This window comes from Crinia signifera, chromosome 4 (assembly GCF_055691185.1).
Source record: "Crinia signifera chromosome 4, ASM5569118v1, whole genome shotgun sequence".
Taxonomy (NCBI): domain Eukaryota; kingdom Metazoa; phylum Chordata; class Amphibia; order Anura; family Myobatrachidae; genus Crinia; species Crinia signifera.
The window spans coordinates 71,375,553-71,398,787 of NC_139220.1; the positions used below are offsets into that span (position 1 = coordinate 71,375,553).

Sequence of the window (23,235 nt, forward strand, 5' to 3'; positions counted from 1 at the left end):
CAAAAGGCTGCATATTACCCATTGGTAATTTATATGCTTAAATGTTATCCCTGATGCGTTTTTATTTTCCACAACTTCACCCAAATTTGTGGACCTGTTCCAAAGGACAGCACCGGTACTTAAAATTGGCTTTTTGTCCAAGTGTATGAATGTCATTACTTTTGAGTTGACTCTATCAGGCTTACTTATTAAAAAGGAGCAGGTACAACAAATATGTTTTAACCCGATATCCAACCAAAGCTTAGTCACATGCCGATCTTAAGGCATTTTCTTAGCGACTTTGCTCAGTTTGGGAAAGTCGCTTAGAAAATGCTCCTACATCGGTGTGTGTTTAGGGCTATAGCGACAGCAATGAGTGTCCCCGCACGTCGCTGTCCTAGATTGATGGTCAGTGACCATCAATCTCGCTGATCTCCGGAGAACACTGGCGCTGTCCGCTCCTTCCGCACACATCGCTGACAGCTTGCTCTGTGTGTGGGCTGTCAGTGCTGAGCAACAGCGCTGTAGAAGAGCCCAACCTAGCACAGCTAGGAAACCCATCATTATGTATGTAGGACCTATAACTTCAACAAGACTGATCAAAGTCAAAATGAGTGTCTGTTGGCTATGTACTGATACACTGAAAACATACAGTACAGGATGTTGTTTTATAGCTCCTTCACACATCAATCTCCTACCTCATCATAAGTCACTCACAGAAGAAAGACAGAAGTAAAGTCATGTTAAATCCAGCCATATAACACTGCATCTACATGCACCATAGCCACAGATCATCCTTTCTGTGGCCTGCATTTGGTGGTTCCGAGAGTGTACATTAAAGAAATGTGTTGGCTTGCTCTGAAATTATGGTGTTTGCAGGCAGTGGTGGGACTACCATTATGGCTGTGGATTTGGTGGGTCCCATTCAGCTCGGTCCCATCACTGCTGCACCCAGTCACTCCACCACTGCATTTATAGTAATGACTAAACTGTAGGTGAAACTGTATATAATGCGCATACACAACCCTGACCACTGCCGATATAGTTAATAATAGCCACCGCAGGTGGCCGATACTGCGTGTGCACACTGAACATTATTGGTAAACTATATCACTCAGTAACATCACAGGGACACACTGAACATGCGAGTCGTTTGGCTATATAGCCAGATTGCATATCAAGGGTCATTAACAATGTGCAGGAGTACACACTAGAAGATATAGTAAAATATATTGTTCAGAAAGCCCTCTAGCGTATATGGGGCTTAGGAAACTTACATAAAACAATTTAGAACTATGAGGCTGCAGGTTGTTAGCAGCACACATGCATCCTTTCACCTCGTTCCCGGCTCCGTTGCTGTCTGCATAGTATAGCAGACAGCAGCAGAGGCTGTATGCGCCCCTGCCCAACCTCCGGACTGATCACAGGATGCTACATTTGGGCGGTATTGAGGTAAACGGGTCCTGGGTCGGATGACCCGGGTTACCAGTTTACACTGACCCAGAACATTTTCCAGGTTGAATTGCAAGGTAACAGGACTCTGGAGAAAAAAATATATATGTGTGTGTGTGTGTGTGTGTGTGTGTGTATGTATGTATGTGTATGAATATATGTGTATATATATATATATATATATATATATATATATATTCATTAAAATATAAAAATATTCTGAAATATGGAATAATCCATTATTCAAAATTCTTCTGGTCCTGTGCATTTTGGATAAGGGATACTCAACCCGTATGACCTAAACTGAGTGCGTGTGTATAATATATCAGTACAATTGGAGAGAAGGCATCTGCCTATTTCTAGTATTTTAAGGAACTATAATATTTACATATAGCAGTGACAAAATTAAAGGTTTGCTCATACTGAAGCTATTAAAATGTTTAGAACTGCCAGAAGCACATCTGGAAGTTGTACTTTACACAACGAAACAACACCTCATCCCTGTGAGAAAAATAATAGCTACTTTTGAAATGCCAAGAAATGGAAACATGTGACGAGAGTTTATATGTTTTGTAAGGAAGCTTCACACTGAATCTTATAAAAGGCAAAGTTTTTAGTCGGCTCTCAGAGAGAAACATTAAACAAAGATTGTGGATCCTGCTAATAGTGTATTCCTAAATAAAAGCACATAGCACACATGGGGCAGTGGCGTAACAATAGCCCCGCAGACCCTGTGGTGGCGGGGAGGCGCTGTGTAGGTGTGGGCGCAAGGGGTCTGCGGCGCTATTGCCGCTGACACCTGCCGGGACCTCACGTGCCACCGGAGCCTGGGACCAGCAGAATTTTTTTCTGCGGTCCCGGCTCCCTTGTCCCCTCCTGGCTTCTGTTTCTAATGTAAACGGACCATCACAAAATGTCCGCCCCCATACACCAGAAAACTGCCTGCTGTATGGGGGCGGACATTTTGTAATGGTCCGTTTCCATTAGACGCTGGAGCCAGGAGCGGACAGGAGAACCGGGACAGCAGAAAAGGTGTCGGAAGTGAACCTGCTACAGCGGCTTTTGGATGGGGTAAGGGGGGGGGTGTTAACTTTACTGTGCGGGGGGGTTAACTGTGGGGGGTGGGGCTGCCAATATTTTGGCAGGGGGGCGCAAAACTTTGTTACGCCACTGACGTGGGGGATTTGTTTTCGCAAATAATGTAATAAATACAGTTGCAAGTACATTACACAAGGTAACACACTTTTCTTAGAAAAAAATATTCTTAAAAGTATTAGGTAACTAGTAAGGGGAAAAAGAGAACATTCATATTGCAAAAAAACTAGAAGGACTGAAAATTCAGCATGGAGATGCAAGAAGTGTTGCAAAATATACAACAGAGGAAACTAAATTAGCCAACACTGATAAACATATGATATAAGATAACCTCGAATCCCAAAGTGCATAAACAGCAAGAAAAACAAAACTGAATTGTGTAATAAAAGTAATAATGCCAGAGAAGGCGTTTTTTGTTGTTTTTTTTTTTTCATTATTATTTGTTATTGTTTTTCACTCATAAAACTGAAAAATGATATCTTAAGTTGCCCATACACAGAGCGTTATTCTCGTGCGATGCGCAGTCCTGCGCACATCACATTGCATAGTACAAATAAGTATGCGTACTCGTACTTTTTTGCATCGTATCTAGTTCAAAAAGCTTGCTGCTTTAGCACATTGCTCCAAGTATGGGCACCTTTAGAACTACACATTCCAGAATGCTCTGCCAAATGCTGTTAGCGAATGCTTAAACCATGGCAGGGCATGCTGGGATGTGTAGTTACTCAGCAGCTGTAGTACCACATGTTGCTCATCCTTGAACTAATAGAGCTAAGGTTGGTAAGTAATAGACCACTAGTTCTTTTATTCATGGACTCATTGGATTAGGGCAGTGGTTCACAACCCTGGTCCTCAAGTACCCCCAACAGTACACGTTTTCCAGGTCTCCACACAGAATCACAGGTGACATAATTAGTTCCACCTGTGGATCTTTTGAAATGTGTCTGCATAATGAGTGCACCTGCTTGGTGACCTGGAAAACGTGCACTGTTGGGGGTACTTGAGGACCTGGGTTGGGAACCACTAGATTAGGGCAATGTCCAGTTTTGGGGAAAGCAGATGTGGTAATAATCTGTACATAGGTAACGGTAACGAATCAGGACATTAACAGGCCTGTAGGCCTGCTTCTACCGTGGCTAATTAATTTCCACAGGTTGGGATGGATGGGATTCTTTGACATTTTATAGAAAATTATTTCCTTCTCAACAGTTTCATGAAGGGTCCCAAAGCATAGAGGTGAGCAGGAATAGTAGTGATATAGAGTAGAGCATTCTGTAATAGACTGATATGTGCTCAGCTAAACATTACAGGTTATTAGGCAGAACATCGATGCTAAACAAATCATCCCTTAACATAGTCTTATTGTTCTCTAATTTTGTATTTGCTGAAGAACATGGTTCCAAATTGACTGCAGCGCTCACCTGTAGGCCGACTGTAACCATGTGATTTGTCCACTCAGGGACAGCTGAGCTCTACTAGCATTGGAAATATGACCAATCTATCAAGTTATACCATGTTGAAAACTTCGAATATCACTACTGTTTCCTAGGTTACTTGTCGCAGGAAAATCCAGGTCCTGTCCAGCACGTTGACACTAGGGATTTGCCAAATGATAACCCTTTGAAGCAGTGTTGTGGAAGGCAGAGCCTCACCTGTCACCGTTCAGAACACTGCACATGTTTATAACATAAATATCATCTGTATATTATTCATATCTGTTATTGTAATCCCTTTTTATAGTTGAAACTCACCACCAAATCATGTTGTATGTATTTTTGTTAAGTAGATATGGATCATAAAGTAAAACTAAAATAATTAGAATGAAATTATAAGTAGCCAACTTCACATCTAAATAATGATTTTATGTGTTTGGTTTAATAGCTGGAAGACCTGAAGCACCAGTCTCAAAAGACTTATACGTTTTATGACCTGCTGAGAACCAGGAACATCCGTATCATCACATTTCTTTCAATTTTACTCTGGTAGGTAGCAGAGCGGATAAAGGCTGACGGGCTGAATAATAGCGTTGTATTACTTGTGCTATTCGGAAGTTTTCATCAAATTTTATAGGAGACCGTCCTTGTCAGTTGTTGTTCTGCTTCTACCAACAATGCTATCTATGTCTGTATTGATGATGTATTTTTTTTTGTACTTTAAGCATACATCACCCAATCAAAATGGAAGTATTTGTCCCATACTGCTGTAGTGTTACCTGTTTCTACTGATAGTTACATAGGGGGAGGGGCCCTAAACTACTATCTACTGATAGTTAAAAAGGTTTTTCCTCCGAAATGCACTATTGCCCCTGTCCTTAGATCTGTTTGATTAGCTTTATCCCCAAGTAATGTTCTTTCTCCTTCATCCATTAGGTGTCACTGGAGTTACACTGGGGAATAGAAGGCGACCACAGGGAGCATGGGCACTTTAAATATAAAAATTAGTGTTGCCAACTCCTCCCCTTCTTCCCCTCTCAGGGAGCCTTAGATTGTACCCGCAAGGGAGCAGGTCACACTTATGCTCACTCCTTGGCCTTTTGATAATAAATATAGCAGCAAGTTTTTTTTCAATGAGGACAGGCAGACAGTTGCTTCTACTATCTGCCTGCTATGTGGGAAGCCTGCCGGAGGGAGCCGGCTGCTGCAGTTTGCGCCCGGCTCCCTGGCTGCATAAGACCACCGTCTCTGGAGATGAAACGGACGCCGTGATCCTCCCCCAGCCACAGCGCCGATGGCAGTGCTGCAGCTCTTTTAGTATACCCTGCCTCGCTGTTAGCAGCGGAGGTCAGGGCACTTAAATCCTCTGCTTTAGCCGCCTTTTATTTAAATCGTGTGCCATGGAGCTGCCGGGCGGGCGGTGGAGTTACCGTGCGGTGCTCCCAGCAGCCCCGGTTATCCCCAGCGTTACAGGGTGCAGGCGGCGGCCATTTTCTTTGTACTCTGTGTTACACTTGCACACTCTCCCAAGGCTGCATGTTATCCCTACTGTCCTGGTGACCGTCCTGCTACAGTTTTAACCGGTATGTGAGTTATAGTGGGGGTTTAGAGCTAGGTGAAGACAGTTGGGCTGTGTTAAACATTAGGGCTATAGAGCTCGCTGTATATATGTATATGTATGTGTGTGTATATATATATATATATATATATATATATATATATATATATATATATATATATATAGATATATATATACCATAGCGCTGTTTAGACCCTGTAGCAGCTTCTCTCTTTCACTGTCTCTCCCATTCAGTGTTTCTATCTGGATCTTCTATACATACTCTACTCTCCCTTGGGGTTGTGGTAGTGTGTAGTCAAAGTTGCTTGTAATGTAACGGACAGTGTGGATACTACTGCACGACCCTCCCTTTTTGGGAAAAAGCAGAAACAGTCATCCAACTTCCCCACTGTGGAAGAATTAGATGACCATGTTAAGGAGGCCTGGAGTCCTCCAGGCAAACATTTTCAAACCCCTCGCAGGTTTTTATTAAATTACCCTTTACTGCCAGAAGGCAGAAAGAGGGTAGAGATACCACCTTCCGTGGATACATCTGTGTCATGGCTGTCAAAAAAGACAGTCCTCCCAGTTCCTGGCACCACCACCCTTAAGGACATCTCTGACCGCAAGTTGGAGTTAACCCTGAAAAATATTTTTTCAGCCTCTGGGGTGTTACAGCGACCGGCGCAAGGCGGATGCTGGGTTAATAAGGCCATAGGTGTGTGGGCCTCAAAAATCTCAACTGAGATACGTGAGGGTTCAGACCCTGCTACTGTCATTCAACTGTCAGAGCAGATTCAGGAAGCCTTAACTTTTCTGATGGAGGCATCCCCAGACATTTGTATAGTTGCAGCTAGAATTTCTGCGCTATCTATTTCTGCTCGAAGATCCCTCTTGCTGCGCCAGTGGCAGACGAACGCCGAATCTAAAAGAGCAGTGGAGGCCTTGGCCTTCAATGGGGAGGTCCTTTTTGGCCCCAAGCTGGATAAATGGATATCCCAGACGACAGGAGGTAAGTCTCACTTCCTTCCTTCGGCAGTACCGCCTCCTTCTCGCAGGACCACCCAGGTTCCTTCCTTTCTGTCCTTTCGCCCCTCAAACAGATTTAGGGGTTGATCCAGAGGGAGGTGGTGCTCCATCACACCGAGGTTCCAGGGGTCACGCCAGAGGCGCCTCTACAACCACACTGGACCCCAAGACCACCAAGCCCACAGGATGATGGTCTTCCGTCCCATCTGGGGGACCCCAGGGTGGGGGCTCGACCTATGGAACTTCAGTCACGTCTGGCTCCAGTCCTGTCAGGACTCATGGGTAAGGGACTTGTGGCCCTAGGATACAAGATTAATTTCCGTTTATCTCTCCGAAACAGGTTCTTCAAGACATGACTGCCAGTTCCTCCAGAGAAGGGGCAACTGTTATTGGCAGCCATTGTCAAATTGAGAGACACAGAAGTGGTGGTTCCGGTCCCTGCAGAACAGCGTACCCAAGGCTTCTACTCCAGTGTTTTTCTTGTGCCAAAGCCGGATGGCTCGGTACGCCCCACTTTAAATTTAAATTATTTGAACCCATACTTGCAGGTGGTCAAATTCAAAATGGAGTCCCTGCAGTCAGTGATACAGGGGTTGAAACAGGGAGAGTTCGATATCAAGGATGCATACCTACACATCCCCATCTGGTCCTCTCACCAAGCATTCCTTTGGTTTGCAGTGAAGGATCATCACTGGCAGTTCCAGGCACTCCCATTTGGCCTCTCGTCAGCACCTCGGATTTTCACCAAGGTTATGGCGGTGATGATGGAGGTTCTCCGCACTCAAGGTGTGACAATCACCCTATATGGACAACCTTCTGCTGAAGAGTCTTTCTCAGGAGACCCTCCTGGAGAACATCCTTCTCACTCAGAGAACCCTGATATCCCATGGATGGATCCTCAACTTCGAACTATTGTTTCTAGGGATGATCCTGGACACAGTCCAGATGAAAGCCTTTTTACCATCCGGCAAGATCCAATCCTTAGAGGCCTTGGTCAGGCTTGTTCTGCGTCGCAGACAGGTGTCCATTCACCTTTGTACCAGGCTCCTGGGGAAGATTGTCTCCACTTTCGAGGCCATACAGTACAGGCGTTTCCACTCTCGCCCATTTCGGCTGTCGCTTCTTGATCAGTGGCCGGGATCTCCCCTTCACCTACAACAGATGGTGACCCTATCCCCTTGAGCTCATCTGTCCTTACTGTGGTGGCTCAACACCACCAACCTCCAGCAAGGAAAAAGGTTTGCGATTTGGGATTGGACCCTCCTCGCCACTGACACCACCCTCTGGGGTTGGGGAGCGGTCACCTTGGAACACCAGTTCCAGGGGTTATGGACAAGACAGGAGAGTCTTTTCTCAATCAATGTTCTAGAACTAACAGCAGTCCATTACGCCCTTCTCCAGACGAAACGTCTCCTTCAGGGCAAGGCCATCTGTGTCCAGTCCGACAAATCCACGGCCATCGCATACATCAACAAGTAGGGAGGCACCCGCAGTTGCGCGGCCATGAAGGAGGTAGACAGAATGCTGCTTTGGGCGCAGACTAATGCTGTAGCCCTGTCTGCCATTTTCATACCTGGAGTAGAAAACTGGGAGGCCGATTTTCTCAGTCGGCAAGATGTACAGGGAGAATGGTGCTTACACCCTCAGATTTTTCAGAGGTTGATCCATCGGTGGGGCCGTCCTCGGGTGGACCGGAAGGCGTCCCGACACAACTTTCAACTCCCCAGGTACTTCGCTCGGACGCAAGACCCTCAAGCAGAAGGGGTGGATGCACTGGTCACTCCTTGGCCCTTCCAATTTGTGTACCTCTTTCCACAGATCCCGTTGATACCTCGAGTTCTTCAACGCATCCGTAGAGAAGGAGTCACGGCTATGTTGATAGCACCAGACTGGCCACGTCGGTCTTGGTACGCCAATCTGACAGCACTGCTGATAGGCGAGCCGTGGCCCCTGCCTCTTCAGGACAACCTTCTCAGCCAGGGACCCTTCATCTTCCCAGATTTAAGTCATCTTCATTTGACGGCGTGGCTGCTGAAAGGTCCATCCTGAGGCATGCTGGTATTCCTAGAGCAGTGATACCTACTATGCTGCGTGCAAGGAAAGAGGTCATCTCAGCACACTATCACCGCATTTGGCATTCCTATGTGGTTTGGTGTGAGCGGCGTGGCGTTTCCATGACCCTGTTTAAAAAGGCGAGACTCGTCCTTATTCTACAAGAAGGATTGATTTTGGGTCTGAAGGTGCAGGTCTCGGCTCTATCCATCTTTTTCCAAAATAAACTAGCCTTCCTTCCTGAAGTGCAGACTTTCTTTCAGGGGGTGCTGCATTTGCAACCACCCATTCGACCTCCATGGGCTCCCTGGGACCTCGACTTGGTTCTCCAGTTCTTAAAACTTCAGTGTTAGAACCTTTGGAGGAAGTGGACCTTTGCTATCTGACGTGGAAGGTGGTCCTTTTACTGGCACTGGCCTCTGCCAGGCGCGTATCTGAACTTGGGGGCTATATTTTGTCGTTCCCCCTTCCTTCAGTTTCATTCTGACAGAGCGGAACTACCTTGACAAAGGCTTTATTAAGCTAAAACGTGTTGGTGGAACCACAAATACACACACCCTACAACCAATCCACATAGGCAACAAGGACCAGATAGTAAGAACAATGGCGCACCCAGCCGTGAGATCTAACTAATCCCGCGAGAGCCGGGAAGAGCATTGGAGTAATGTCACAGCACAAGACTAACTGCACGCTGACCGGCACCCGGGGAGAGACAGCATCCAGACTGTCAACACGGAGACAATACTCCGCAGCGCAGAGACCTGCCGCCGCACATGAAAGTGAGTTGTGACAAACCTGACCACACACCATTACACTTGCGGACCAGGACATCGCTCACAAACCCTGACATTGAGCACAGACTAAACAGGAGAGGACATAGGCTTATCCCTATGAGATTGTAAAGGGGTTCATCTTGAATCGCTTGAAGCCTACCCAGATTCCCTCCTAAATCCATTAGTATATAACGTTGACACTCTTTAATAAAAGAGACATACCCCTTTTACACCAAGGGATAACCCAGGTTGGACCCAGGTCAGCTTTGGTGTAAAAGGGGCCAACCCAGGTCCAGTAACACTGGTCTCCTACCCAGGTCCTGACCAGGGTTGAACACTGGTTGGACCTTGGTCGTGGGCGGTGTAAATGGTTGGGACATCCGGGTAGTTCTGAATGCATACCAGAAGTGCCGGAAGCCTTTCCACAGTGTGCTGCAGTGGCAAAAGACAGCAGCCAGAAAGGATACGGGCAGTGCACACAGAAATCATAATGGGGGGGGGGGGGGGGGGGGCTGGGCAGAGCACATGGGTGATTCGGTCTGCTGCTGCAGGGGAAGGGGCTGGGGAGAGCACATGGGTGATGCTGCACTTTTATACCGCTATGTGTGCTTAAGCACTGAATAAAACTTTTTGAAAAATATTTTACAAAATAAACATACCAACATTTTTCAATGCTGACTAGTCATGTCTTTTTATTTTTATTTTTTAATCATTGAGGGAAGGTTGTATGGCAGTTTATCAGTCCTAAAAGGACATTTTTAATGTCATCCATAGGGAAAAGCAGGGCAGACCCAGGTTCAGTGTAAACGGCACAGACCTGGGTCGCAGTGCTGTGTAAGTGGGGTATGAAGCTGGGTCCAACCCTGGAAACTCTCATGTTCAAAGACCAGGGTCCGACCAGGGATTTTGGTGTAAAAAGGATATTATTCTGCTTTCTGGCATTTGTCCTCTGGACATAGAATGGCAGATGATAGATAGTGGTAGGTGTCACACAGACAGAAATACATAGGTAACGGTCTTCTGCTGTTCTGAAAGCAAATGTCGGCACTAGTCCTAATGATTCAGCATTTGCAGGGCATGTGTAAACGTTTGTCAAAATGAGAGAGACCGTTGAATAAAGAGATTTGAGGAAAGAGTAGAATTCAACATTTATATCTTTCTCTAATATCGTTTCTTTTCCGCTTGAATAAATTTCATATCCACAGTAAAATTTACATTTATCAAGACAGAGTTGTCGACACTCGGTATTGGTGTCTATATCTTAGCCAAATAGCAAAGACAAAAAGATTTCAGATATATAGTGTCATCCTCATCAAAGCATTTAAGGAAGCTTTTATGTCTTTTAAGCATTTGATGAACAAAAATGTAGGTGTACAAAATCTAGAGAAACTTGTCGAGATGAGGTATTGCTAAATTGGATAGTTGACGGTAGAGACAAATTTCTAGTATGCACAAACACTATTGAAATTCATACACAACTCTGTAAGATGCTGCGAGTGGTAACAGTAGCCACATAGACCCCTGACAGTGGTATAATATGCGGTGCTATAATGCAATCAAATATCTGCTCTACTTACACAGAGTCATTCTGTACATACAGTAGACAATTGCTTTTGTGTGCAGAAATTTATCTTTATATGCCGGCAGATACGTGTCCCACTCTAGTAATCTTGTGGCTGTGAATGATACTAGTAGCCACCTAGACCTGTGACCGCAGTATCGTGTGTACAGATAATTGCTTTTGTGTGCAGGAATTTATTTGCCGGTAAATACGTGTCCCCATTAGCTAAGTCTGTGGCTGCGAATGATGCCAGCAGCAACCCAGACCTCTGACAGCAGCACTGTGTGTGGTGCTACTGTATACTCACAAACCGGTTCTGTCGGATCTGTCTCAGTGGCTTGGGAATGATGTGCTGGAGAAAGCAGTGTTGGTCCGTGTCTCACCTCCTCGGTGAGCATGCGGACCAGAAGTGACGCGCGTTTCGCTTTTGGAGCTTGGTCACACTGGGATTGGTGTGCCTCTCCTGAGCTGAGCGGGTTTTGGAAGCGGCAAAGGTTAATTGCATGATTGCTTAATTGTTTTAATTGAAGGATAGTTGTTTCCTTTCTCCGTGCCGCTGTAGAACCTTATGTATTCTAATTATCGTGCAGCAATGGAAAGCTTTAGTTTTTTGGATTATGTATGTATATGCTGCTGATATTATGTATCTTCTTACTGAACACCAGAATGGTTGTGCAGATTTGTGACTGCCAGGGTATTCTAATTTTCCCATGATTGGATTTATCTTATTTGTGCAGTCTATGGAAAGCTTTTATAGGTCTCTATGATAGGATTATTTCCCCTTTTCAAAAATGATTGGGTGCATTATTTCTAATATGTTATCGGATCAGGAGGGATAAGTACAAAAAATAAACAAATATATACAAATGAATGGCTTTAAAAGAATAAAGCGAGACAAAAATAAGGTATAACGGGAGAAAGATAAGTTTTCATAAGTATATTTCTGAAACGGGAGAGATAGAATGCTAGAGAGAGAAAGTCTTGTTGGATAGAGTCAGTTTGTTCTTTCTGTTTTAGTTTTTTTAATAAATTTAGGGTTACTCAGGTCCGGTGATAGGGTGTCCGGTGCCCTCTTGCAAACCATAAATTTTGCACCCTTTCACATTGCCATTGCAACAAGCTGCAGCCCGATTGTGGGAGCGTATGCAACTATGGAGGATCTCGGGTGCATGTACATGTATGCATACACCCTCTCAGTGCTGTGTCCGCAAAATGTTGCAGGCACTAAAGGTCGCATACGTTATATGCTAGATCTCATCGCACGGTAATGTAATGCGCGTGCGATGCGATCCAAAAGCAGTACAAAAAGTATGTGCAGCACATACTTTTTGTACTTTCTGATGCCCGCAGGAGCGCACATCCCATCGCACGCTGCTATTGCGGCATGTATGGCCACCTTTAGGCACATAACCCAGCCCATTATGTAAAAAGTGTCTAAATGAATATTAAAAAAATCTACAATTATTAAAAAAATTGTTATAAACATGTATAATAAAAGACTCACTGTTCTTTTGCTGTTTAACTCTTGTGAAGTCCCTCCTCTTCTATCTGCGTAGGCAGGACGCTGAGGATGCCATTACACCCCTCTCTTGACTGAGGGGGAAAGGAGGAGAGAGAAGGAGGAGATGGAAGAAGAAGAGAGGAGATAGAGGGGGCGGAGTGTTGAGGACTGGCAGTGGCACTGGAGCAGCACACTGAGAAGAGGGAAGGAAGGGTGGCGCTGCTGCCTGTTCGTCATTTGTTTGACAGCTGACAGGCGCAGGGAGCAAAGGGTAGGGGGTGGATCCGGACATGACATGTCATCCAGGCATTCACAGACAGCGCTTCATGCCTCAGCGCAAGTGTCTGTGAGGAAGAGGGGGCAGGTCACAGGAGGAGGACAGTGTGTGCGCGGTGCAGGGAGCAGCTCTTTATACTGCCGCCCGCCCGCTGTCAGACAGGCGCTGCGGGCGGCGTGCCGGAGGCAGTGACAGTGAGGGCTGAGGCAGCTTTAGCAGAGCAGGGAGGGAGGGAGCGCCTTTTCAGCATGGAGCCTCCCTGCTTTGCAGGAGCTGCTGAGTGGGTAGCGCCGGCCCTGGGGTTACTAGTTTTAATGGGTATAGGCAAAGTGGATGCAGGAGGGATGGCAGAAGGTATTGGGGATTTGCAGGATACTTATTATTTGCAGCATACGCCCAAGAAAATTGGCCTTTAAGAGAGCTGCATGGAACACAGGCCTGAAAGCCTAAGAAACTATTTCCATGCAGGTATTGAGCAAGGTGCACATTAGTGTATTGTTTATTTTGCTTGCTAGGTGGTTATAATCAATAACCATAATTACTGTATATTTAAATAACTCTAAATATTACAATTAATTTAAAGAAATATGGTAAAAGGTAAATAAGGTGCATGGTTTTTCTCCAATCAAATCCCATTTGGAACATTTAGGACATGATGGCAGGCTTTTGGTACTATGTCATATAGGGGGTTATTCTAGTTCATTCTTTCTGACAAAATCCTTCTTAGATGGACAAAACCATGTGCACTGCGGGTGGGGCAGATGTAACTTGTGCAGAGAGAATTAGATTTGGGTGGGGTTTTTCTTCAAAGTGAGATCTACAGTATATTGCAGTGTAAAATCATGCAGTCAGTATTTTCCCTGCACAGAAACAAAAAAACTCACCCAAATCTAATTCTCTCTGCATATGTTACATCTGCCCCCCTGCAGTGCACATGGTTTTGTCCATCTAAGAAGGATTTTGTCAGAAAGAATGAACTAGAATAAACCCCATAGTCTTTTGTAAAGGAATCTTTTTCATCAAGTTTTGTCCTTGACATATGTATTTTCTGTTGCAGGATGGTAATATCAGTGGGATACTTTGGCTTATCCCTTAACACTCCCAATTTGCACGGCGACCCGTATGTAAACTGCTTCCTGTCTGCTATTATCGAAGTCCCTGCATATATAATAGCCTGGGTGCTGCTTCGCAAATTTTCCCGCAGATACTCTACATCTAGCACGCTGTTCCTTGGCGGAGTTGTTCTTCTCTTCATACAGCTAGTGCCTCAAGGTAAACCCATGGAACACGCCATGTTGCAATGCAAGCTGCAATACACCATGCTGCGACTAGGCCCAGCCAGATGTGTTCCTACAAAAGGAGCATGCATACACACACACATCGTAGTCCCGGGCACACTAGTCATGCCAGCTTTGTAGTGATTAAGGTGTATATCGGTAAAGCTGAATGTGGCTACATTTGTACATGCTGGACAGATTTATTTTTACATTGCTGTTTAGGTGTTAATTTGGACACACCCCTATCGCATCTGTATCCCTCTGCAGATAATATACTATATATGATCACACACATCCTTGCAGTGCAGCTTGATTATGCTTTGGTGCACTTTTTTTTTAAATCTCCGAATCAGCCCCTCATACAGTATGTGCAGCATCAAGTTAAATACATTTATATTGTGATGTATGTTTAATTGCAGAACTTAACATCCTGTCCATCGTGCTGGTCATGCTTGGGAAGTTTGGAATCACGTCTGCGTTCTCCATAGTATACGTGTACACTGCTGAGCTTTACCCTACTGTAGTAAGGAACATGGGACTTGGTGCCAGTTCTATGGCATCCAGATTGGGCAGCATTTTATCCCCTTATTTTGTTTACCTAGGTAAGACTTGCTTCTTTATTGATGATGTGACTCCATGCATAGTTGTTGTTATTTTATATGTAAATTACTGTCTGCTTATAATTCATATACTCTATTTTAAAGCCTCATCTGTTCAGTGTTGTTGCTACAGATTTAACATCGGATTCTCAGTTCTTGCTATTTTAGAGTTCTGAATCTTCTGCATCATGTACAAAGTGAGGAAACAAATGGTTCATTTAAAGTAAATTATACCTCATTAGCTGACTATATTATAAATGGGTTTACTTTTGTCCATTAGTAGGGACTTTATATCATTAATGTTATTGTTTTAACACAGTCTGTGACATGGCAGGCAGGAGCTGATTGGCTGGCTGTTTATCCCAAGCTTAGTGCATCTGGCCCAAAATCAGGCTGTTTTTATCTTCCGGATCGTACCGAATTGGATACTCTTATAGGGGGGTGATATGCCAAACAGTTCAGAAGTGGACCAATGGGGGAGTTGCCATAGAAACCAATCCGCTTTGCGGTATATCACCTTTATTTTCTAAAATAAGTAGAAGCTGACTGGTTGCTATCTTCACTGGTAAACATCTCCTCTCTTTACTGCTTGATACATCACCCCCTATGTCCAATAATTCAATAATTAGTTATGTTACTCTGCACATTTTTGTCTGTGAGACTGATTATTACTGTAATTGTGATTCACATTGTACATATTGTTTATGTTTGGTCATTGTATTTCCTTTAGGTGCCTATGACAGACATTTGCCTTTTGTATTGATGGGCAGTCTCACAGTCCTTGTCGCCATTTTTACCTTATTTCTCCCGGAAACCTTTGGCATGCCGCTGCCAGACACCATTGAAGAGATGCTCAGAGTAAACGGGTATGTAAAGTGTCATTGCTCATTCTTATTCTGTGTGTTTTTAAGTCTCACTCCCTTGTTTCCAGCACAACTGCCTCCTTACTGTGCTTTTGGCACTACAATTTTATTTAACTTCAGAGTTCATTTGAGCTTAAAGGAGATATTGTAGCCAATCAAATTATTGGAGTATTCCCCGCAATCTGGAATGTTTCAAGACATAATTTTATTGGAAGATAGTTACCTATTTACTTGTATGATAATCAGAGGGAATTCCCGACTGCCGAAATCTCGACAAGGGGGGGGACGTGGATCTCCCCCCCTTGCGGGCACGCTGCGCTCGCCACGCAGCAGGCCCGGTTCCTTGTTGCACTCGGCACACTAATTTATTCTCCCTTTCTCCCCACAGAGGGAGAAAGTGTCGGGATACCGGTGGTCGGGATTCCGGCGTCAGGATTTTGAACGCCGGTATTCTGACCGCCAGGATTGTAACTGCCTTCCAATTTATGTTGTATGCAATGGTTCAATTTCTAGTTCTGATTTCGAAGTCCCAATGTACATGTGAAGTGATGGTCTTGTAACGGCGTTTGCAGGGAGGCTTTATTTGCAAACTGTAAGGGATAGTTTGTGGGAGGTAACGGGACAAGAGAAGTGTTGCAACTGCTTCAGGGGCATGTCACACCTTGTGGCTGCAACCCCATATGCAATTCCAGTGGCTTTGCTGCCGACCAGGTATACGTTTTTTAATCTTGACTATCTTTTTCATGTCAACCATTTATGGTCGACCTGTTGACGGTCTAACGTTTTATTGTAGGTTTATTGAACCACACCCAACTGGCAGTGGGTGATGGTGGTGGCAGGCACACACCAGGATTGCTTATTGTTAGCTGTTTAGACACCTTCATAAAAACCCATCCCTTTATTAAATGTACCAAACAAGTGTCTTGTTCTTTGTAGTGCTTAGGGATTGGGTAGCTATGGCAAGAGTCTAGTGGGAAAGAAATATAGAGGTCGTCCTGCTGGAAACATGAGCAAAGGGAAGCACTATGACAGTCCAGTGTGCAACTAAAGATATGCATTGTGTGTGTTTATGTTCACGAGGAATGTGATGCCACAGGAAGTCCATCCGACAAGTAGCTGGTAGCCTGTTCTATTAATAGGTGATGGCAGGAAATAGTATCAGATGCTTACCTGTAGGAATAGACAAAATGTTTACCTGTCCAGTCACTATACTAACCAGTAGGTCTGTGTGAGATTAATTTAGGAGGGAAGATATTTTTATTGGGTATATTTTTCATTCCCCCCTCCCCCCCCCCCCTTTTTTTTCCTCTCCCTTTTAGATTTAAGTACAAAAGGGGAATTAGACTTTCACGACAGAAGAATGGAAACGTGAGGGTACTTTCCAACACTGCATTATGAGACTGCAATGCATTCATCTTTACACAGAATGGATCATTATCTGAAGGTGTTTGTCCAAAACTGAACTGCCATGTTTTCATCCCACATCCCTAGAGACTATAGGCTATGGGCGCGATGATATACACAGCAGGACAAAACACCACCTATACCAGGATTGCCATGGTAGTGTGCATTAAATCTTCAACACAAAAAAAATTGTGTTATTTGGGTCTCCTGCAGCAGATCGGGAAAAAAAGCCACTGTAACTGATGTGCCACATTTTTTTTCCATCTCTTAATAAAATTGGCACAGAATATTATTTTGCAAGTCCAGACACTGAAGATTGAAAGATCATAAACACGGAGTAGGGGAACGAGAGGGTGGGGTGGAATATAGCTAAACGCACAAAACATAATAGGTTATAACTACCTGTACTAAAAAAAAATGTTTTGTTTTTACATTTATTTATAAATCTACTATATTGTTGTTTTTATTTTGTACATATTTGCTTGGGTCCACTTGCTCCTTCTTTACTGTGAGTTAAAACTGGGCCACCCGTGTTCCATTGTCCTACTAGAGTACTTAGCGAGTGCAATACTTGGCAACTAGTAACAGCTAACCCATTGGTTCCCAAACTGTGTGCCCTGGGTTGGTGGTCCATGACCAATTCAACTTCTTTATGTTCAATGTAATAGTCAAAATGTAGACAAACAGAAGTGAATCGTGTCCATTACCACATAACATCCTAAGGATGAGATATAAACACAATTTATTTAACTTAATATTGTTTTCTGACTTTCTCAATGAGAAACCATTAGTCTTGGGGTGATTAAAAGAGTTTTGGGTAACCCTGACCTAACCTTTTAGCAGGTATGGATCATTGGATAGACCGCAACTAGGTCGACATGACTGAAGGTCAACATAGGATAAGGTCGACAGTCAAAAGGTCGTCATGGGATTTTTCACCTTTTTTGTCCCAAATGTCGACAAGTCCCCTCACATGACACCTCGAGCATGGTGCCCCGCTACACACTATTTTATTTTCCCACCACACCCTAGTGAAGGGCTCAACAAATTTGTTTAAAATCTATGAGCCAGGATAAAAATGTAGGATAAAATAATAGGGACAGTGCGTGCCGAAGGTGCGCCACAAACATTTACGCACGTCATAATGCCCATTACATATACCACACGCCGAAATGTCCATTACACATTATACCAAACATCGTAATGCTCATTACAAATGACACCACATGCCGTAATTACATATTATGTCACATAGGTTCTGCTTACCTACATACTCGTTGCTATGGTTTTCATGCTTGATGCCAGGGGTTAACATGCTCATTGCCAATGGGGTTAACATGCTCTGCCAGGGGTTGATATGCGTTGCCAGGGTTAAATGCTTGTTGCTATGGGGTTACCATGGTCTGCCAAGGGTTACCCTGCTCGTTGCCAAGGGGTTAACCTGCTCTGCCAGGGGTAAATGCTTGTTGCTATGCCTTAGTCTCCCTGCTGACAGCAGCTAGGGGTTAGTAACAGCGGCGGTGGCCAAGTTACATGGTGGCCTTGCACCCGGAGCTACTGCTTTGTGCGGGGGAGGCTGGGATCTGACAGCAGCATGGGGTTAGTGGTGGCAGCGGCCGGGTGCCCTCCCAGCCATAGCTGCCACTGCTGTGTGCGGGGAGGTGCTGGAGCTGCTGCTGTGTGAGGGGGAGGCCGGGATCTGACAGCGGCTGATGGTTAGTGGTGGCGGCAGCCGGGTACATGGTGCCCTTCCAGCTGGAGGAGGAGCCGGAACTGCTGCGTGTACGGGGGAGGCCGGACTGCTGTGGCTGCAGTACTGGGTTGTGATGCCGGCTGGAGCTTTGAAATAGCTGTGGCAGACCTGCTCTGCCATGCACCCGGCCATGACCAGATTCTGCTGCCTCCCCCTCCCACCCCCAAAAAAAAAATCTGGCCGCCTGGAAGCAGAATCTGGTTGCCGTGGCGAACTGGTGCCCGGGGTTTGAGGAGCCCTGCCCTAGTGGATGGTAGGGCATGAAATACCGCCTGTCAGCACGTGTCTGCTAAAAATAAAAGTGAAAACCCCCATATCGACCTTTTGACTGTCAACCTAATGAACCTGTTGACCTAATGACACCGTCGACCTTCCGTAATGTCGACGTTCATGCATATCGACCTAATGCTTGTCGACCTAGTTGTTGTAGACCTAGTGACCTTATCTTCCTTTTAGCAATATCCAGCAGATTTGGGCGCTTACTACAAAATAATGTCCCCCACTGATCACAAACTCTAATGGTGTGTACACATGGTGAGATCCCCTTGCTATTTGACTTAAGATTCGAGTGCTATGCAATCTTTGCTAACTGTACTATTTACATACAAATCCTACAATCTACATTAGATTTGCGCTATATAGTCATTGCTGCCCTGTCTATCTGGGTTTCGATGTGTTCTGTCATTGGGAGCGTGCTTTGGGATCGCAAGGTAAAAACCTGTGTGATATGCATGCAATTTTGACTATATAGTCAAAATCTAATGTCAAATCTCACCGTGTGTACACAGCATTAGTCTACAATGGAAGACATTCAGTACTAAAACTTGTTACTGATTTGAACCACAAACCATATGTGGAGCTACTGGGTAACGCAAAAATAATGCATTCTTCGCAGTCCCTTGATTCCAGAGTAGACAACTTGCTGTGATATGTTTTTCTCTTTAAAAAAACCTGTTCCATTGGGGTATATGCTCTAAAAGCCATTGCTTTTTGCCAATGTCTGCATAATCTAAAACACAAAACCGGCACATTAATGAACTGGTGCCTTGCAGAAAATTACTGTAACTCATCGCAAACAAATTCTTACTGTATTGTAGCTGAAAACAAATGATTGTTGTACATTACCTCATTACACCTTATTTATGTTTATAAACTTTCCTGTGTGTCCTCCAAAAGTGTGTGCAGCAACTCCTAGCGTAAACTAATAACTGCATTCTAACCTCCAATAGTTCCTATTAGTTCATACATTGTAACTCTTTCGCTTATACTTCCACGTGTTATCTTGGAATTGGCTGCCATTTTAATTAATGCTTCTTTTTTAGTTGTGTCACATTGTCCTAGGCAACGCAAAGGTCACTTGTGCATTGGGTGCTATTCTAATCACCACTTAGCCATTATGAACTCCTGTTATTCAGCAAAACTACACCAGAATTTCATATTGCCATTTATCTTGAATCCCTTGCCTATACTATATATGAGGTTTCATAATTTTATAGAACTATAATTGTTCTCCATGAATATATATATACATGTGTATATATATATATATATATATATATATATATTTGTGTCATATTCACCTGATACAGATGTGTCCACATACATCTATCATCTAAGCCAGGCACGTCCAAACTACAAGTCCCATCATGCCTTGCCACAGTTCTGCTATTAGGGAATGCTAAAACTATAACAAGGCATCACAACAGCTGGAGGGCCACAGTATGGACATGCATTATCTAACCTATACAAGTCATGTTATGCACCTTTTTCCATTAAATACCATATTATTTTCAGAACAAAATACGGTACTTGTGTATTATCACGGCGCCCGATTTCATCTAAATCGCATCCGATTTATCGGCCGATTTGCGGCCGATTTTTTGAGCCGATTTGATCTGCGATGCGATTTTGCGTCCGATTTTCAGACGATTTTTGGCCGATTTTTGGCCATTTCCTGCTGATTTGCATGTTATTCCATCCTTGCACACCCCCAGGTACTATGCGATGGTATGCAATGTGATTTTCGGGAAAATGCCCCTGATTGTACAATTAAACATCGCATAGCAATGCATGCCAGCAAGTGGCATGCGATGCGATGTGATTCGCAATGTTAAATGCACCCCCATTGTTAACGCCACCCCCACTATCAACGCCAACCCGAAGCGTGGCTGGCGCAGCGAGCCCGCGAGGGGCGGCGGTACGTGTCCTCCGACCTTTTCATACCCCCACTATCCACGTCGGTGTGGAGCTGAATTTAGATAGTGTGGCGAGCGCAGCGAGCCACCAAGCCCGAAGCGTGGTGAGCGCAGCGAGCCCCGAAAGGGGACGCGGATTACTTTACATGTATTCCACGTCCGCTCGCCAAGCTTCGTGCTCGGTGGCTCGCTGCGCTCGCCACACTATCTAAAGTCAACTCCATGCCGGCGTGGATAGTGGGGGTATGAAAAGGTCGGTGGACGCGTACCGCCGCCCCTCGCGGGCTCGCCACGCTTCGGGTTGGCGTTGATAGTGGGGGTGGTGTTAACAATGGCGGTGCATTTAACATTGTAAGCACCCATCAGGGTGATTGTACAATTACAAATCGAATCGCTTCACATGCATCACATGCCACTATATTGCATGCGATGCACTACGATGGAAATCGGGGGTGTGCAAGGTGTGCAATGATGGAACAGCATGCAAATCGGCCGAAAAAAGTGAAAAATCGGTCGAAAATCGGCCGCAAAATCGCATCAGATTTTTCCATGCGATTTTCGGCCGATTTCGTGGGCGCCGTGATAATACACAAGTACCCAAAATACAACACACAAGCATCTTCTGTTGATTAAAGTGATTTGTGCCATATCTGAATTCAGTGAGTGGCTGCCTCTGCAAAAAACTGCAATGTTAGTGTTTCCTGGACAGCACTCTAATATCGCATTTCATATACAGTTGCAGCGCCATGGCATGTGTTGACTAGAAGGTCTATTTAGCGGGAAAGATGTCTAAATTTACGTGGACACAACTGTATGTTTGTGGTTTCCCTACTGTACAAGTGATAAGGATGCTTCAATATAGAATATCTTACTTATTTATGATCTGCAAAGAGGTATACAGTAGAGTGGATAATATGATAATACATTGGTTCCCAACCCTTGTTATTGTGACACACCTGTCATTCAGAAAATTTTATGGTAGAATGCAATAGAAATAAAAAAGACTAAATAGAAGTATATTTTGAATCCAAAGTTAATTATAATTAAATATACTAATGACATAGGTGTGAATTCAATTGATAGCTGTATATTTTACCGCAAATTTTTTGTTAATGTATTTTTGGGCAATTAAGTTACAGCCCTTTCTCGAAGTAAGGATCAGGGACTTGTTCCCACAATGGCCAGTATTCAATGCTCCCGATTCACCGTTTTTTTTCAGCTAATCGGGCTGTTTTCACTCCTTGCGGTGAATTTTTTTCACTGAAAATATGATTCACCCTATTCAATGTTCACTGTTCACCGAAAGCGAACAGTGAATGCCGGCCAGTTCTCCGTTTCATGCTCGCTGCAATTCGCTGGTGTATTTCAATGGGGTTTTCACTGGGATTCGCCGAGAGTGTATTCAATGCTCAACTGCTTTCTCCATTGATTTTCGCCATGATTCTCCATTTTACATTTGTCATCTTTTTTAGGTGAACTGGAATGTGATCTTTTTAAATAAAGCTTTTTTTTTTTTTTTTTTTTTTGGTGCCAAAAAAATCTGATATTTTTTCTGTGAAGAGGCATGCTATTTTTATTCATGTGCTTTGCAGCACATGAATATATTTTTTATTAATTTTATTTTTTTTAAACACATTTTTTTTTACACATTCGCCAGCAGTGGCGGGAGCAGCTCATTAATATTCATATATTCACTGCACTCTGGTCCCGATCATTACATATGCAGGATCGGGACCAGTGAGTGCAGCGGCTCCTATCCCAGCCCCCTGCCAGCTCTAGGGGGGCTCTCCCTTAGTCAGTGCCAGCCCTCCTTCACCCCAACAGTGTCTGGTACAGGCAGGGAGGCTTCCATCTCCCTGCCTGCAGCCGTCCCCCAGCTCCCTGGCAGCATTTGCCGGGGGGGTTCAAATTCGCCGCCAGGGGCAGAGAGCCCCTGAGGCGTTGCATAGGGTGGAGGGGCGGCTGCCGGGCGAATCTCCCTGAAGGGAGAATTGCAGCGAAAGTGCTGCGATTCTATCCATTGAATACCTGCCAATGTGCGATCGCACCCACAAAACACAGCACTTATTAAGGATTTAATTCCTCCTGACAGCTATCTGGGATAATTCAACTACCCCCCCTTCCCACCCATTCCAGGATCCATTGGCAACAGTAATTAATTGTGGCTAACTGAATTTTTCCCATAGTGTTCACATACAGTATTATGTCCTTTTCAACCTGTTTTGTTTGTCTAATACCATAAATTCGGATTCGGCATGAAAACCCAGCGTGTCTGGATCCCGGCGTTCAAAATCCTGACGCCAGAATCCCGAACGCCGAAATCCCGACAAGGGGGGGACGTGGATCGCCCCCCCTTGCGGGCGCGCTGCGCTCGCCACGCAGCGGGCCCGGTGCCTCGCTACGCTCGTCACACTAATTTATTCTCCCTCCGAGG

General features: G+C 44.6%; 1 protein-coding gene across 1 annotated transcript in view; it reads left to right on the forward strand.

Annotated features, from left to right (window-relative positions):
- Window positions 1–20,751, forward strand: part of LOC146074095 (organic cation/carnitine transporter 2-like) — a 98,183-nt gene extending 77,432 nt beyond the window's left edge. The window contains exons 6-10 of the mRNA XM_083181837.1: window positions 4,408–4,508; window positions 13,768–13,982; window positions 14,407–14,589; window positions 15,317–15,452; window positions 16,769–20,751. Coding sequence (XP_083037963.1) covers window positions 4,408–4,508; window positions 13,768–13,982; window positions 14,407–14,589; window positions 15,317–15,452; window positions 16,769–16,847 — 714 coding nt within the window. The 3' untranslated portion in view covers window positions 16,848–20,751. The remainder of the gene's footprint in view (window positions 1–4,407; window positions 4,509–13,767; window positions 13,983–14,406; window positions 14,590–15,316; window positions 15,453–16,768) is intronic.
- Window positions 20,752–23,235: the final 2,484 nt, after the last annotated feature.